The 18,773-nt window shown below is 35.6% G+C and overlaps 3 protein-coding genes across 3 annotated transcripts; 1 reads left to right on the plus strand and 2 right to left on the minus strand.

Annotated features, from left to right (window-relative positions):
• Window positions 1-3,060: 3,060 nt before the first annotated feature.
• LOC125608590 (glycine-rich protein 5-like) lies at window positions 3,061-3,504 on the minus strand. Its single transcript, XM_048779008.1, has one exon. It carries the CDS (start codon window positions 3,502-3,504, stop codon window positions 3,061-3,063), a length of 444 nt encoding a protein of 147 aa, XP_048634965.1.
• Window positions 3,505-12,577: 9,073 nt separating this feature from the next.
• Window positions 12,578-13,128, plus strand: LOC125608591 (uncharacterized protein At4g04775-like). Its single transcript, XM_048779009.1, has 2 exons — window positions 12,578-12,730; window positions 12,826-13,128. Exons 1-2 carry the CDS (start codon window positions 12,578-12,580, stop codon window positions 13,126-13,128), a joined length of 456 nt encoding a protein of 151 aa, XP_048634966.1.
• A 700-nt stretch (window positions 13,129-13,828) lies between these two features.
• Window positions 13,829-15,681, minus strand: LOC125608592. Its single transcript, XM_048779010.1, has 2 exons — window positions 14,020-15,681; window positions 13,829-13,933 (listed from the first exon to the last, which is right to left on the minus strand). Exons 1-2 carry the CDS (start codon window positions 15,679-15,681, stop codon window positions 13,829-13,831), a joined length of 1,767 nt encoding a protein of 588 aa, XP_048634967.1.
• Between the last annotated feature and the right edge of the window lie 3,092 nt (window positions 15,682-18,773).

Consider the following 18,773-nt stretch of genomic DNA (forward strand, 5'->3'; position numbering starts at 1 on the left):
GTTTCATTGTAACCAAATAGTAGGCATGAGATTCTTCGACCTAAACATTAGGTTTTTATGCAATAAATAATTTTTTGACCTAAAATATTTTTAAAAATGATATCAGTTCATTAGTAAACAAATTATGTAATTAACAAAATTTTTTTTACAAAATTGTTAAGGGCCAAATAGATTAATTCGATCAATAATATAAAACTTTTTTCCGTACGATATTTCTTAAATAATTTTCCTATAAATTTATCATGCGTAAGGTGCAGATCTTATCCTAATAGTAGTTTACACATCGTCTTAGTTTCCTTTATTAAACCAAAAAATAATTAATAACTTTATGCATTTTTTCTCTGACAGACGTTGCCAGGACCAGTAAGCGATCCATCTAAGCTTCCAAAATGGAATCACGATGGATCCAGCACCAATCAAGCCGCAGGAGATGACAGTGAAGTCATTCTTTAGTAATCTTTAGAGATGTCAGCCCAACCCGTGGCCCGCGGGTTCGGCCCATGTAAACCCATCACGGGGCGGGCTTGGACAAGTCATTTGGTGTCCATGAAATTGCGGGTTTAGCGGGTGTAACCCAAGCGGGTTCGCGGGTTGTCGGGTCATAACCCGTCACGGGTTAGCGGGTTCGCGGGTTGCCCGCAAATTTTGTCGAATCTTCGTCTTCTCTCAATAGGTATATCAAACTGATTCCAAATTTGATCACCTTCCACGGATTTCCTGTTTGAGCTACTGCATGCACTAGAGAGAGCAAGAGATTCGATCAGATCAGTGACTGCAAGCCTTCGATGGAGATAATGTCTGGCCGTCTCCTGCCAGAGATTAGAGAGTTAGCGTTTCCCCTTCCTTATTCTTCCTTCACACGCTTTAAATTGTCAAGCCTTCGATGGAGATTATGTCTTCTTCAACTCTCGCTCATAGCAGGTTCATCTTTCTTAGACAATAATTGTTTCTAGAGTTTGAGTTGTTTTCCCTTGATCATTAATTTTTTTTCTTTTTTTCAGACTTTTTGCTCAACAAATACCACTGGATGAGATATTGTTGTTCTGTTACTATTGTTGTTCTGTTACTGAATACAATATCAAGGTTAGGTCTTGGATAACTTTTGATACAAGCGATTCTCCTTTGGGCTACTCTTCTTCAAAACACTTTGAAACCACAATGGTTACTCTTGCTTTAGCTGTGGGCGTTTGTGGTGCAAGAGCTGGTACTTCGAATCTGACACAGAGGATAGGCAAGAAGATTATAAGAAGATTTGAAGAGAATGTGGAAGGTGAGGCTCATGAGTTGAGATGTCTCATAAAGTCTAGAATTTTTTTGCATAGAATCTGTGCATCTTCATGAGATTACAGAAGCTGCAGGAACAGAGGAAGCAGAAGCAGATGCAGAGTGTCAGAAATTCATTGAAAAGAGAAACAGTAGCTCCAGTTTCAGAACTTACTCGGGTACATACACTTTCTTTTCTTGAAACTTTGTTCATAGTTCAAGATTTTGATCAGTGTTATGGTCCGAGCTAGTTAAACTGATGCAAAGTGAAATATTATCTTTGTTTTCTTCTATTGAGTTAGAGATCTTTTATTTATCTTTTATTTATGTTGTGCAGCTCTTATTGACCGAGGACGGAGACGATCTGGTTGTTTTCTTTACAAACATGAAATGGATAAACGTGATGCCCCTCTTGTCAGTGAACTTGTTGAGCATTTCTCTAAGGTCAACCATCCAGACTTCTATCTCACGTACCAGGTTACGACTTTGATCTTACTCACAGTGATGATTCTTAGTTATTGACTTGTATAGATTTTGGTGATCATGTTAGAATAAGTTTGCTTGTGAAGTTTTTGTTGTGTGGAACTGGATTGAAACTTTATGACTGAAAGCTTTTGTACTAACTAGAGTCTTTGACTCCTTAATATTTACTAATTAATTAACTACTAAATCATTAATTAACTAAAAACCTAAATGTCCGCCTTCTTTGACCTAAGTACAAACGTGACGTTTCTCTAAAGTTTAAGAAAAATAAACTGCTAGTGAGTTGTGAGTTGTGGCGGCAACACGATCACGAAGGATAACCAGAAGGGAGCTATGGATTCAAGTGGCTTTTCAAACTTGATATCGATAGATTTTGAGTCTCAAGGAGTTGTTGACGCTGCAAACTCTGAAGCAGAACGTACCAGATATGATGGATCTCAGCCATCTCAATCTCGTAGAAGGAGAATCATTGATGTTGAAGATGAATCAGATGATGATGCCATGGAAGATGATTATGAACCGGTAAAAGAGAGGGTTTCTGCCAATGCTGATGGCTATCTAAATAAAAATCATAAGACAACTAAAAGCATATTAAAAATGAAAATAGAATATTAACCAACTGCTACAATTTAGTTATTTTGAAAAATTTATATATATGTGTTATATTAATTTATGTAATTTAGAATCAGACACTTTAGTTTTTTTTTCATTCTAAGCACAATATATCTTAAGTTATACATAATCTTCATAAAATATATTCACATATCTAAGACAACAATCACCTAAATGCAAATAAGAAATTAACCAAAATTTTAATATATGGAATAAAAATATTATACTTGAATTCCTAGATGCAATCCAATTTACCCAAATGATAACTAAATCGAATGAAAAAAAAACAAAATCGATTAGATATAACATATATAAAATCATATGTATAATTAAAGTAACATAATATTATTAATATAAATGATGCATATAAATTATAAATTAATTTAAAATTAAAAGTAAGTAGCAATCAATTATTATAATATATTTTACTTTAAAAATATTTATATCCGTGCATGAAGACGGGAAAATCACCTAGTATGTAATAGTTACTGACTTTTATTTATTCAATATATATTTTTTATTTCATAATATGTAAAAACATATAATACATAAAATAATTTGTATATATATAATGTTCATCCATAATCTAGCACATAAATAAACAACAAATCGATGACACTACTATAATTTTTATGGTTATCAATAGGACATTCCATATATTAATATTAACGTTTGAAAATATGATAGGAAACCAACACACGCTCAGCAACCTCCTCCTCCGCCTCCTCCTCCACCTCCACCGCCGCCACCACCTCCATCACCACCACCACCACCTCCACCGCCGCCACCACCTCCATCACCACCACCACCACCTCCACCGCCGCCACCGCCAAAACCTCCATCACCTCCGCCAACATGACCCCAAAATCCTCCATGGCCACCTCCGTTTCCTCCATCACCTCCGACAAAATGACTCCAAAACCCTCCTCCTCCTCCTCCATCACCCGACCCCACATCCCCGTCGCTTCCATCCTCGTCGCCTCCATCCCCGTCGCCTCCATCCCCACCTCCTCCTCCTCCTCCTCCTCCTCCTCCATCACCATTAGCACCTCCACAGTTTCGCATGGCTCTAGTGAAGATCCTAAGAAATATAGAAACACCCAAACCAGAAGCACACACTATGATGAAAATTTTCCAAAGCTCCATTGTAAGCAAAATGGTACATATAATTACCCTAGACATGCATATGTATATATAGTTTGTTGATGCAGAAAGATAACGTTACGGGTGAAACTCGAGAAGAAGAAAAATAGTACAATAAATAGGTATGACCTAGAGTGTTAATATGTTTATATCATATTTGACAAATATATGTTCAATCGTTTCACATTGACAAGATATCGGAAGAAAATTATGCGGTTCACCTATGACTCGGTCAACTGGACTTGAATTCCAACTGGTCTATATGTTCAATCGTTTCACATTGACAAGATTAAAACATCGGAAGAAAGTCTACGCACGTAATCACGAATAAGAAAAATCAATATATGTCAAAATCCTCAGATATATACTTTTGTCGCTATATCTACTCTATTAAAATAGAGTCCTAAATTTATCTACCATTAAAGTTATCATTAAAGTTTTTTACTCATTTAAGTTTGTTAGGAAGCTACTTAATTTATGGACCATTTCAAATTTGTTACAATATAATTATATTACACGCCACTATCTATTATATATTAATCAAAATGTACCGATTGTTATCTCCAATTACATTAGCAATACAACAACTCTTATTAGACCTATTTTCGTATAGATGAAACTTGGCTTACAGAAACCTGTCATTATGAACAAAATATTATCAGTAAATAAACTTCAATCGGTCTTACCACAACATAAAATTCACAGACATATCTTTTGAATGAATTAGAGGTTATATATTACATGTATTTTCTAATTTAAATAATATTCACATCTACTAATTTTGAAAATACAATCCTTATCTAAGAAAAAATTAGAAAAATCTAAAATATATCTAATCTATAAATTAGAGAGATAATATTGATAATAGATTTGATCAAATCTATACAAACTTGACATGCACACTAAATAATCGATAACAACTTAATAAAAATTTATTATGGTATTCTGTTACATATATATAGATTTTTTTTTTGCTAAACCCTATCGGCTGATCCGGTCGTCGGGGAAGATCACACTTAGTGCTTCAGAGTGGACTGGCTACCACATTGACTAACCTGAGTTTGGAATACCTCCAGACTAATGAAAGGGGGTAAATCAATCATCTGTATTCCGTTATATTTGAAAAATTGATATCTAATTTTAAACAAATTTTCCTCCTTATAATTCAGCCTTCCTATTGCTCAACTTCCCATCTCTATTCATAATTTTTCATATCTTAACTTCATATAACAATTTCAACAAACTATGGAAATCAGAATATGCTATCGATTCTTTTTAAAATGGAAATCAAAAATTTTCATCTAAGAAAATATAGATATACAGAAAGTATTTTATTACTTAAAAATTTATAATTTTCATCTAAGAAAATATAGATATACAGAAAGTATTTTATTACTTCAAAATTATATTTTATGTTATTTAAAAATAGTTTTTAAATGTAATATTACTATTTTGTGAACTTTTCTTTTTCTGTGAAATCATATTATATATACATATATTTTCGTTTTTTTTAACTTTAAAAAAATTCCTTTTTTATTATATGTGTAAATTTTTTGATTTTTTTTTAAAAGGAAACTAAATAAAATAAATAAATAATAGTATCTTAAATCTAAATTAATTCATTAAGGGTATCCGTGTAATCAACTATCGTGAAAGTTAACGTGAGAGCAACACATAGGAAACTGACTTCTCAAATAATATTATAGAGAAATAATTAAAGGGAAATTGCCACAAATAACATATTCATATTACCACATTTCATGTTTACAATAACCATTTTTACCCTCACTTTTAATGAAAGGTAAAAGATAATTATACCTTTAGGGTTAACTAATCTAGACTTAGGGTTTAGAGTTGAGGGGTGGGGTAGGATTTTTGGAATGTGAAATTTAAGATTCTATTAAATATATAAATAAATACTTAAAAAATATATAATTTTTTTAAAAAATAGTTTCAAACATAATTTTCGTTTTTCAAAAGAAATTTGAAAAAAAAATAAAAAAAATTTTGAATTTTTTTTTTAAAGTTCGAATTTGAAAAAGTATAATTCGAAAACATAAATTTTTTTTATATATTATTTATATTTTTTTATATTTTTTATATTTTTTATATTTTATATTTTTTATATATTTTTATATTTTGTTTTATTTTGTTTTATTTTTTATTTTTTAATTTAAATAATGATTTATTATATATATAAATAAAAAAAGCATAAGAGTCTTTTGCAATTTAATGAATAAGGTATTTTTGAAAATGTCTCTTTAGTGGTGGTAAAAATGAAATGTAATACTATGAAAGTGGTAAACATGTAATTTCTCCATAATTAAATTGGTGCGAACATATAAATCAAATTTATTAGGGAAAATTACATGTTTACCACTTTCATGGTACCACTTTTCATTTTTACCACCACTAATGAGACATTTTCAAAAATACCTTCTTCATTAAGTGGCAAAAGACTCTTATGCCCTTGTTATTTATATATATATAATAAATCATTATTTAAATAAAAAAAATAAAAAAAATAAAAAAAAGAATGTAAATTTCTTTTTTATGTTTTCGAATTATACTTTTTCAAATTCGAACTTTTTTTAATTTTTTTTTTCAAATTTCTTTTTAAAAAACGAAAATTATGTTTGAAACTATTTTTTTAAAAATTTATATATTTTTTAAGTATTTATTTATATATTTATTAAAATCATAAATTTCACATTTCAAAAACCCTACCCACCCCTTAACTTTAAACCCTAAGTCTAGATTAGTTAACCCTAAGGGTATAATTGTATTTTACCCTTCACTAAAAGTGAGGGTTAAAGTGGTTAGTGTAAACATGAAAAGTGGTAAACATGAAAAGTGGTACTATGAATGTGGTATTTGTGGCAATTTCTCAATTTATTAATTCAAACATTTAAATGATATTAACATACATAGTACTCCATCCGTTCCTAAAAGATCCATGTTATAGTTTTTTCACACTTATTAAGAAAATATTTAAAATTATATTTTCCAATACATTGTTTTTCTTAATTAATTATTCCCAATAACTTTTAACCAATGAGATTTTATTAAACACAATTATATTTTTTTGAAAAATACAATTTTCATTAATTAATATATTAAAAATGTAAAAATGCAACTTTTTGAAACAATTTTTTTTTCTAAAAAATGGATCTTTAAGGAAAAGAGGGAGTATATTCTTAATGTTAATGTATATTAAATAATACTTTCTACTCAATGTTTTTTTATCATTTGTATTTTTATAATAAAAGTTTTAAATTAATGATAACCAAAATTTATTGTGGGATTAATAGTTGTAGTAATTTATAATTTTGTAAAAAATTAAGTTGTCAATGTTTGTTCAAAGCTTTTATCAAAAAAATTAATTTCAAAGTAAATTTCAAAATTAAAATATTTATGTACTTTATATGGTATATAGTTTAATTTAAAACGATATATATATATATATATATATATATATTTTTTAGTCTTAATAATTAATTAAATTAAACTTTTTACTTATATGATTTGCAATCATTTTTATTTTGTCATATCTATGGATCACAAAATTTGAATCTGAGATTTTTAATAGTTTTAGTAATTTATAGTCATTTTTAAAAAATTTAAAATATAACATATATACAAAAATCTAATTTTCTTATTATATGGTCAATGTGGTTGTTTAATTTATTTTAATATTTTAAAATTAAACAAATATGATAGAAGATAAACTAATTTTATTAAATCTTTATTATTTAAAATCATTAATTACCATATATATTTTAGCCACATTAAGCAATTTCGTAACTTTTATTTAAGGAAATAATAAAGAACATTAATAATAAATTTATGGTTAGTTTAATAAAAAGCTTATTATATAATTAGATGAATCAACCTATTTCTCTAGTGACTTTTAATAATCATTTGTATCTTGCTTGAACAAAAAAAAAATTAAACCATTGATCAAATTTTTTAATGTGGACTTTTACCATTTTTAGTAATTTATTGTCGTTTTTAAAAACTTAAAATATAACATATAAGAAAAAAGTTAATTGTTTTTATTATATGCTTAATGTGATTGTTTAATGTTTTTTAATAGTATAAAATTAAACAAAAAAGAGAGAAGTTGGATTTTTTTTATAAAATATGTATTATTCATAATCATTAATTGTCATATATATGTTAGCCATATTAGGTAATTCCGTAGCTTTTATTTAAGGAAAGAAAAAAATATTATTTTGTACAATATTAATTAATTTGATAGTTAATTTAATAAAAAGCATAGTATATGTTTATATGGACCAACTTAGTTTTAAAACCATTCTGAGAATCATTCTCGTGATGACATGTGGCTACAAAAACATGTTGTAATGCTTCATGGTTAATGAATTTTTTACATTCTAAGACACATTATGTCTTTCAATTTACAGGATCAGATACTTTACACATACCACACACTTTATCTATGTGCAATGTCTCACATACCCTCAAAACTAACTTAACCAGACAAGATTCCATTTTCCAGTATCTAACTATAGTTAACCCACCCCAACAACACGTGTCTTGAATTAGTATGTAAAAACAAAAAAAAATCAAAACCACAATCTTTCTCCCTATGCTTTTTGAAAAAGCAGATCTCCCAAATCGCAAACCCTAGTTTCACTTCATCCCCATTTCACCGCCGTCTGACTACTCGATCCTGCTTCTTCTCCGTCGGATTCATCGATCCTGTTTCACCATCGAGTCGGAATCATGAGGAAACCACGTAACAAGAAGAAATCGAAGATTCCAGAAGACGATTCGCCCCCTCAAAACGAAATTGGAGGTATTTTTCGCCTTTGCTTTTTCATGCGGTTAACATTGCGTGCTGATTAACACTCTCCGGTGATTTCGGGTTTGGATTAACACCCTCCGATGACTTTGTATGTAGGTACCTCTCTGTCGGATCTCAAGTTACCTCCGCGTCTCTTTGCGACATACAGATTTCCGACCAAGCGTCTCAACATTTACTCCTCACTGGAGCTTCTCCCTTTCATTCGAAACGTTCTACGCGGCACTTGTGAGTTTGAAACCATCCGTCGGTCCTGTTTCGGAAAGCTCTTCGACCTCCCTGCACGCCAATGCCCTGTGTCATGTAAGCTGATTCACTCGTTCCTCACTCGTCAGTTGGTGTGTCGCCCCAAAAATACCCTCTGGCCTGTTTTTGGTGGGTTACCTTTCAGATATGGTCTTGAGGAATTTGGTACTGTTACCGGTCTTCCCTGTGGCTCATTCCCCGAAGGATATCACCCCGCCACCACCAAAAAGATAGTCGCGGGAAGAGATAGTGTGTGGAAGAGACTTTTTGGAAAGAAGAAAATAGTCACGGTTGCACAGTTGTGTCGCATGCTTGAGACTGACACAAACATGTCTGGTTGGAAGAAGATACGTATTGCTCTGATTATCATCGTCGACGGGGTCCTCATTGCTCACAAACAAAAACCACGACCAACTCCTCGTTATGTTAGTATGCTTGAAATCTCCAGAAGTTTTTTGCTTTCCCTTGGGGTAGGGAGTCTTTCCTCAAGACAATCTCCTGCATGAAACCCCCCAGCTTTGTCCCCATAAAATGTGAAGATCCTGTTGCTACACTTGTGAGGAAGCTCAAGCAGGACAGTTTCAGACTACAGGGCTTCCCACTCTCACTTCAGTTGGTGGTATTTCGTGCAATCCCGAAGCTTCTGGACTACATTATTCTCCCGCAAATAGTCTCACAGTGATGGATTTAGAAGATGGTCTTCTACCACAACACCCCTCAATCACATCCATCGACATCAGACGCGTGGAATTTCTCCCTGATGTAAGCACATTTTCATCAGTTATCTATCTGTTAGTAACTTGATGTCTAAGTTCTTAAAAATATTTACCTCTACTGCTCTCAGCTGGTTGTCACGTCCATTATACCTATCAACAGCCAACCACAGCCAGGGTGGGGAGTGTGGCCTGACGATGTCAAGGACGACAGTGTTGTTTACTTGGAACAATTGATAGCTGATAAACATCCCTTCAACAAACAAATGTGGCCTGGTGGGGCTACATCCGAGCCTCTAATCAGGAAGCCGAAAAACAGGGTAAAGAAGAAGTCTGCTACTATTAAGCAAGCACTAAAACCAAGAAAGGTGACTCAAACAAAGCAAAGGCGTATAAGTTCTTACTTTACGCGTTCAAGCACCCCCAGCTACACAAACACTCAACTGACGGAGATGGTGATCCAACTGACCACGCAGATGAAGCAGCTCTGCCGTGAGATGAAACAAATGAAGAAACGCTATCATCGTTGGCAACCGTCTTTCCAAGCCTTGCTTTCCCGTCGCAAGAAGTCCAACAAACATCCTATCAACCACGGCCCTAGTAATCAGGTTAATATGCATTTTCTTAGAGATACTTACTTCATATCGTTTTTTATTAAAAAAGTTAGTGGTTTTTACTCTGCTCTTTCATTGGATAATGCATTATATGACATCTCATTTCAGGATGATGCACCACTCAACAATACCCAGACTGAACCCCAACCCACTCACACCTTTGCCCCTGATACTCAGGTATATTCTCATTTATTTTTGAGTGGCCTCATTCGTATCTTAGTCAACTATGTTCTCACTTTCGTACTGCATTATCCCACAGAATTTCAGGATGATTGTGCAATGAAAACAGATGAGTTGCCTCAAAATCTATCCCCTATCATCAGTCAATATGCAGCTCAGCTCCATCGTGAGGCTACCGCTTCTCCTCGCACAGCTCAGTTACATCGTGATGCTACAACCTTCCCTGTACGCAGCCCATGCATCAACTCACAGACCGTCCACGTCTCCAGTGACCACAACAATCCAATTATCCATTCATCTCCTGAACACAGCGGAGGCAGTGGTCAAGTCTCCCCCATTTTTTTAGGAACCATATATCACTCTCCTCAACAGACACATACCATCAATCAGGAACCTATTGACTACGATGAGCCACCTCGTACTCCAGTAACTGTCCAACCTCCTTGGTCCCAACTAAACTCAGTTGTCTATGATAAAAGTGAACACCCCAACAGCCCGGAGATTAATCACATACTCTTGCATGGTGTGAGGATTTACGACCCCATAGACCCTGACCCTCCTATCTACGATTCCTCTATTCCTCCACGTTCTCCTCCGCGCAGCCGCTTACTATTGGCACTGCAGCCTACAACACCGCTAACCTCACCCACTAAGAGCAACGACAGTTTGTCTGGTTTCGCCGTTCATGCTCCTGCAGTCAATGCTTTCGCAGCTACTGCCTCCTCCAGCTCTCCACCCTGCTTTGGTAGTCCTTCTCTTCCTCCTAAGGTACACTCCCCAACCATCTATTCCTTCAAGCTTTCTTCAACTGTGTGGACGTGTATATTTTGAAATGTTCTGTGTACATTTTCAGGAACTAATAGCTGAGGGAGTTGTCGACCTGACTGAGTCAAAAGACACGCCAAGTCACGTTCCATCTTTGGAGGAGCAACACCTAGCTCATGAACTATCAAAATCTCATTTAATACCTGCTCTTGCACTCATCGCGCCACTCTCTGGTCTTGAATGGGATCTGTTCAACAACGTTCTCTCACCACTACAGGACGTGTACGTTTCTATCCGCTTTATGACAACATCCACACTTATTTTATTCCTAAAATTTTAACCTTCCAGGTACCACACTACCCCGTCTGAATTTGAATTCTCCAACAAATTCCTCCTCGACCTCGCTAAACCCAAGCAATGGACCACCGCCCGCGTAAGTGATGTCTACTTTCATGACTCTTGGCTAGTCCTCTTCTCACACTTTCCTGTCTTATTTTACTGATAAACAATCATCTTATTTTACTGATAAACAATATCTCTTTTGTGCCAGCACATGGAAGTTCTCACCCACATGCTCGCTGCTAGGCACTCCACGCATCTTTTGAAGGAAAAATCCGCTTTCGCCAAACCCCTACTAGCTGCATGTATCGAGGAGAGTTGGGTCGATTTCAAACGCTGCAGGAAGAGATCATCATTCGTTTGGGATGAGCGTCTTGTCAACATTGTTCTTCACTAAGGACAAAAATGGATGGAAGACATTCACACCATCTACACTCCAGTGATTTGGGACAGCTCACACTGGGTTGGACTAGCAATCAACCTCGACATGGGGTATGTCGAAATCCTTGATCCTATGCCCACTTTGAATTCATATAGACGTGTTGAGCGGTTCATGCAACCCTTGGTTACTATACTACCTTATCTTGTTAAGAGAGTAGCTATGTGTGAGCTTACTCAGTTCAGTGGCCCCAATAAGTTTGTTTGGAAACGCCTACCTGGCCTCTACATCAACTCTCGATCTGGCGACTGCGGACCAGTCACCATGAAGTTCCTTGAGATGCACGCGCTAGGAGATCCCGCACCTCATATGGGAGGCCTCACAGACAAGACCGTCGACGACTTACGGAAGCAGTATGCGATGGACATCTACAAAACAATTGTCTTACCAGCTTACTCGGGTCCCAGATTTCCCTAGCCAGTCATAATATCTATCAGCCCTTCTTTTTGTGTACCATATGGGCATGTTTCTGTAACCGGGGTTCTCATTTCCTTCTTGTTCTTTCGCTGGTCTGCCTATCATGTTTTAGGGGCCTTATGTACGCTACCTCTTTAATTCCCATGTTTTCAAAGTCTCGGCTTATCTTTATTAAATACTTTAACTAGTACGTAGTCTAACCTGGTTTTTAAAGAGTTTAACTATCTTCACAATTACAAAGCAGGGACTGACTTTAGCTAGTACGTAGACTTACCAATCACATTGTTACATACCGTTATAGTTACGGAATAACGCGTCCACGTCCACAATTCTCTTAGCTTTATATATTATTTTTACAATTAAAAATATAAAAAAAAAACAAAAAAATCTGTCGCGGACCTCACCACTTCATTTGTTTTACTTAACACCTAAGAAGCCAAAAAACCCCAAATCTACTTCTAAATTAGGTTTCTCTTCCGCTTCGTCTAGTTCTAAAAGGAAGCAAAGACACTGCATCTGCACCACCCCGCCCAACATGAGCTCATCTTCCTCTTCAACTCGTTCCAACTCACGAACCACATTGGGAATACCAACTCGGTGTTGGTGTAGGTCCAAGCTGACTACATTCGGTGCTCAGACAAGGGAAAACCTTTACCGTCGTTTCTACAGATGCCAAATCGGCGTTAAGGTTTCCTCTCTCTTTTACAATCTACATACTCCGTAGCAATACCTCATACTTATATACTTGTCTGAGCAACCCCATGTCATGTTCTCCTACAACAGAGACAGGACGAGCACCACTTATTTAAATGGATAGGCGAGGCAATTATCGACGAGATTAATATGCTTGCTTCGAAACAGTGCCAGCTTCTATCAGAGGTACAATCTTTCAAGGACACAATGACACAGTGTCTTGAAGAGAATGGCAAACACATCGACGAGGCCTTGGTCGAGCTGAGAAGCTTCAATGAAACGCAAACAAATGCAACATATGTTACTAAATCGCACTCCCACCTTGTCAACATTGCGGCTGCAGCCATTGCGGTTGGGACCATGGCTTGGCTGTATGCTAAACTCAGCAACTAGCAGTTTGTGTTCAAAACTATGTTTTCTAATGTTTGTCTTATCCATCTATCTGTGTATCCAAACTCGGCACCTTATGCTTTGTCACCACTCATGATGTTGCTCTTAACTATGTCTTCTAAATTATGTTTTTTTTTTGGTCTTTTATCTCTATTTGTTGTCCAAACTCAGCACCTTCAGCTTTGTCTCTACCAATTCAGTTTATCTTAACTATTTCCTACAAATCGTGTTAATACTGTTGACCAAACTCAGCACCTTGATGTTTTTATCAACGCAACTTCTTTTAATATACTTTCTACCAAAACATTTATATACCCTTTCCCGTCCACATCCAAAGTAACCACAAAATCCTTCTCATATATTACATTTCCAATATCTATATACCACTTAAACCACCTATATTATTCTCTTCGGTGACTAATTAACCAATATTTTTTACTCAATTATAGTTTTTCTTAACCTTCATATCCTTAGCTTCCGAATGATTAAAACATCATCTCCAAAAAACTCCTAAAAACATCCATGTTTTAGTTCCAAATACGCAGTTCAAAACAACAAGGGAATAAAACATCATTCCAAAACAAACAAGAAGGTTTCAGAAACAAACATCCTTCCAAAACAAACAAGGACGAAAAATCATCCTTCAGCTCTCCCATTCCAATCGAAAACACACCATCCACATTTGTTCTTCACAAGTTTCTTCTTAACCTCCATGCACGACCTTATATGGGGACTGCACAGTTTGTTCGGTTATGTCCTTCAATCCTGCACCTTCCACATTTGTTCTCACAAGTTTCTTCTTAGCCTCCTACAAACCCCATCCAAACTACATTACCAGTCAAAGTCAACTACAATATTACTTTACCTACTTACTTAGAAATTGCAAACACTCACCCGTATTTCCCCTGTCGATGGTATACGTGTTTTCCTGCGCCTTCCTGGTTGTCTCTTCGTATTAGGAGGATACAAAATCATACTGCTGACTTCTTCAGGTATATCAACGTCCCTTGGATCACCCTGGGGGCTGATAACACCTGAGTATGTCTCCCTCCACACGCTCGTTTTATACCAATGTCCACACAATGTATCGTGAGACACACCAAGACCATCAGCTGCAAGCATAGCATACCCACAAGGTATTTTGATATTATCAAAATACTTACAACTACACTTCCTCTCAACTAGCATTACCTTGTCTGATCTGCCAAACTTTCCCAATATCTGGCTGCTCCAGCTACTCACTGCATTTATCTTGCTGCCTCTAACAGTGGCCATGTTTTTCGTCATCTGTTTGTCAACTTCCACGCTCACCAAACCTCTGTGTTTCTCTGCCTTCTTACTTCTCGCACTGAACCACCTGGTCATCATTCTCTGAATGAATGTTACCAACTCCACTATAGCAGCTCCCCTACCCTCCAACAATGCCTTGTTAAGTTGTTCAGCTATATTGCTAGTCATGATGTTAAATCTCTCACCTGGGAAATTCGCTCTAGACCAACGTTGAACTCCAATTTTACCCAAATAAACCCCATAAGCACTGTTAGTCGCCCTTATTTTAGCATAATAATTTCTGAATTCCCCTAGACTATGCGCCATTCCTGCGGCTGTAATCATCTTTGCTAGGTTCTTGCTTGAAAACCGAGAGTTAACATTCCTAGCAAGATGAACAATGCAAGCTCCATGCTTCGCCTGAGGATAAATCTTGCTCACCGCATTAGATATGCACACCGCCCGGTCAGAAATTATCGCTAAACTAGGTGAGTCCCCAAGAATTCTCTCTAGTTTCTGCAAAAACCATGTCCATGCATCCTCATCCTCACTGTCCACAACCGCAAATGCAAGGGGGAAGATCTGGAAATTAGCAACCTGCCCACTTGCGGTTAACAACACTCCTTTGTACTTCCCACTAAGGTGTGTGCCATCTACCACCAATACATGTCGCAGCTTCCGAAAACCACTTATCGACGCCTCAAATGCTAGAAATAAATATAGAAACCGTTCGTCCCCATCTTCGTCCACGTCAGTTTCCAAATCAGCGATTGTTCCTGGATTAGCCAGTTTCAACATATACAAATACTCGGGTAGGTTCAAGTAAGAGTCCTCATCAGAACCACGCAACCCCAAAACTGCTTTCTCCTTTGCCCTATAACACTTCATGTATGACGCATTCACCCGCAGATCCTCCAAAACAAGTTTTTGCAAATCCCTAGCTACCGGAAGCTTACCCATATCTCCAAACTTCGCTTTGTAAACAGCATCAATCACACGTGAGGTCGCTTTACTCTTGTACCCATTCCTAAACTCGATTGGACAGCTATGATCTAGCTGTGCCTTCCTTATCTCATAGTAACTACATCCCCTAACTTCATGGGCCGTTACTCTCCAATCACACCGGCTATCAGGACACTCAACAACAAAAGAATCTATTTTTGTTCGTGTCTGAGTGAACTTGAACTGCTTCTTTATCGCATATATGGCTAAAGCAATCTGACAATCCTCTTTGCTTCCAAACACCTTACCAACTTCTATCCTACCGTCGAACTCATCCACATCCATGTCTGGTATTTCAGCAGCATCCCATTATGTATCATCAAAAAGTGGTGGGATGTCAAACTCTTCATCATCGATGTCCTCAAGTTTCCGTTTCGGCGCTTCCACCCTGTTAACATCCACCCCTGCCTCAGTACGACCTCCCATCCAAAGATTGTAATCTTGCGGTTCCTCCACTTTCGCTTCTCTTCCACTATCACCTCCTCCACTACCACCACCTACCTCTACGTAGTGGTCAAAACAGCTTCCTGTATCACAGAAGTAAGTGCGTGGTCTTTTCTTTTTGGTCAGCCCCTCAACAATCTCATCCTCGTTAAAAACTACATTCACCGCATCAAAACCCCCGAAATCACCCTTCAGTAATGGACTCCAGAACTCCTTATCATAACCTCTTGGCCTCAGTGGAATCTCGTCCATCTCCAAGTTATCTTCTTCATCTGTCGCCAAATTGCAACCGTTATCTTCTTCTGTTTTGCTGCTTTCTCCTTTCCCACTTTCACTCATGAGTTTCTCCTCAACTCTCTCAACTTGCCGCACAAACTCGTCGTCGTCGGCAATGTTAATTACTCGAGTCTTGGAAGCTGTGGATGACAGGTTGCCTTTCCTCGAAGCAGAACCAACATCCTTTCTCCCCAAAAACCTCGACGCTTCTGGCGACACAAATCTCATTCTCGAGTCATCCACAATTTCGTCGTCCACGCAAGCAGCTTTGAGTTCATACTACACAAACAGATTCATCCCCCCTTTCACTTTCTGATGTTCACAAAAAAAACTTCACAGCCTCCGAGTTTGTTATCAAAACAGGTGGAGTTCTAATCCCCGTTGCAAGTTCGAAGCTTGTAGGTGGCCAGTAGCTTAAAGACACACGGTGACGGGCCTCATCTGCTCTGAACTCACGCAGTACATTCCCCTCCAGCTCCTTCACCCCAATACCCTCGTACATCTGAACCATACGACCCATACAATTCTTCTCGATGATAAAATCCCATTTCCCTCCTTCGCCACAAACCCAATCGCCACACAAAACCAAACATTGCTCCTCCATCTTCTAACTCTGCAACAATTACGGTAAACATTTTAACTTACATTGTGTTAAAGCTAAAGACAAATGGCTGATAAAGAAGCTTACAAGAACTAGCGACTATCAGAGCTTGGAGTTTCAAAAACAACCGATGAAGGCTGCATTTATTACAAAACCTACTTTCCAAACAGAAACCTATTGGATTCAATCTCATCCTACGGTTGTAAATTGTCCCCATTATCCAGAAACCAAAGGTAATAACTCCTCCTAGGCACGGAAAACACAACGTTGTTGTAAAGTCGTTTTCAACTTTAGAATAAAAATATTATATTCACTAACTCACCTCCTTGTCTCAGTTAAGGAAACTGAGGGCACTTTGGTCCTGAATGACCACACAAACAAGATAAAGTGTCCCACATGCAACTTGTGCCTGATCTTGTTAAAAAGACGAAAATGTGTCCCAACCCGTAATGCACTCATAATTAATATATAGGGGATAACCCGCGCTTTGCGTGGAATGTGATTATTAGTTTCTTTATTTTTTAATAAGTAGACATTAATCTGTTAAATTTGGATATCAGTTCGATTTTAGGTTGTTTTATGGTTTTTAATCTCCTAAAATATAACTATCATTTTAAATCACTATTTATTTGGTTTGTTCGGTTAAAAAGTTTGATGTTTTTGTTTTTTTTCCTCTGATAATCAAAAATTACTATTATTTGTTTGTTTTCATATTATGAATCTTAGATATGGAACCAATGGTTTCATATTATAGTTTCTAAACGGATAATAGTTAAAAAAAAGGAAAAGAAAATTGTTAAGACAAATAATTTTGCTATAATTTGGTCGATAGTGAAAGAAGCATTATGAAAAAGAATATTTTAACTTCCAAAAAAATTAGATATTTCAGTTGTGGTAAATACTTAGTTATAAGGTGCTCACGTCAATGTGCACATGTATGTATATGTAAAAATATATAAAGATGGTTGATAAATATATAAAGATACTGTTAATTAATATTAAATGACTTTTTAAAAATAATACATGAAAATTAAAAAAATTAAAAATGAAATTATTTAAAAACAAAAATATTGTAAAATTTATATACTATAATATATAACTTATATATAATTCTTTAAATATGTGTATATATATATGCATATAACGGATCAAATTGGATATCTGTTCCTATAAATATTGATATTTGTGATTTGCTTTTTTTTTTATGGATATTGCATTTTAGTATTTAATTTGCTTCGTCGATTAACGAATATCCGTAATTTTCGGTTCGAATCAAAACGGATAAAGAATCAAATCAAAATTTATGAATAATTTGTCCAGCTATATTCGTAAACAGTAAAAATAACGTAAAGAAAAACTATGCATGTGAGTTTAATATTAAAAAAACGTAAAGTACATAGTGTGAACATATTTATGTAGAGTTTAGCTGATAAGCTCCCTACATGTGACATGTGTTCATTTTAGTATGAACGCATTTATTACAATGCTTTTACACGTGACATGTGTCCAGTTTAGTGTGAACGCTTTTATTACAATGCTTCTCCTTTAATATATAAGGGATAAGACAGATAAATAACATTAAAACACACATGACAGTTTTTTAAAGAATGTCGTGTATTCATTCATATACCCAGCCCATCTCTTGCATGCATGTAACCTTTTTTTTTCTTCCATTGAAACGCCTGCGATAAAATAGAAAACAAACTTCACTGAGTAAGAAAACCATATGTAACTCATCTATGCATTCTAATTCATTCACATTCTTATAAAAAAGATCCAGTGATTTAACTTGCGGCCAAATATGATTATCTTAAGAACAATCGAATGAACAGCATGGAAAAATATCTGTTTCAACATATAGTTCAAACATGAGTATCTTAGAAATGTCCATTGTTCCATTCTTCTTAAACGGCTGACACAGTAATAACCTAAACAAGTAAACATGATCATCCTAGAATGGTTATATATTTGTTTCAGCATAAATATCAGACACCAATATGTTCTAAATGTACATTGTTCCATTATTCTAAAAACACTGAGACAATAATAACCTAAA

Source organism: Brassica napus, chromosome A5 (assembly GCF_020379485.1).
Source record: "Brassica napus cultivar Da-Ae chromosome A5, Da-Ae, whole genome shotgun sequence".
In the NCBI taxonomy this organism is placed as follows: domain Eukaryota; kingdom Viridiplantae; phylum Streptophyta; class Magnoliopsida; order Brassicales; family Brassicaceae; genus Brassica; species Brassica napus.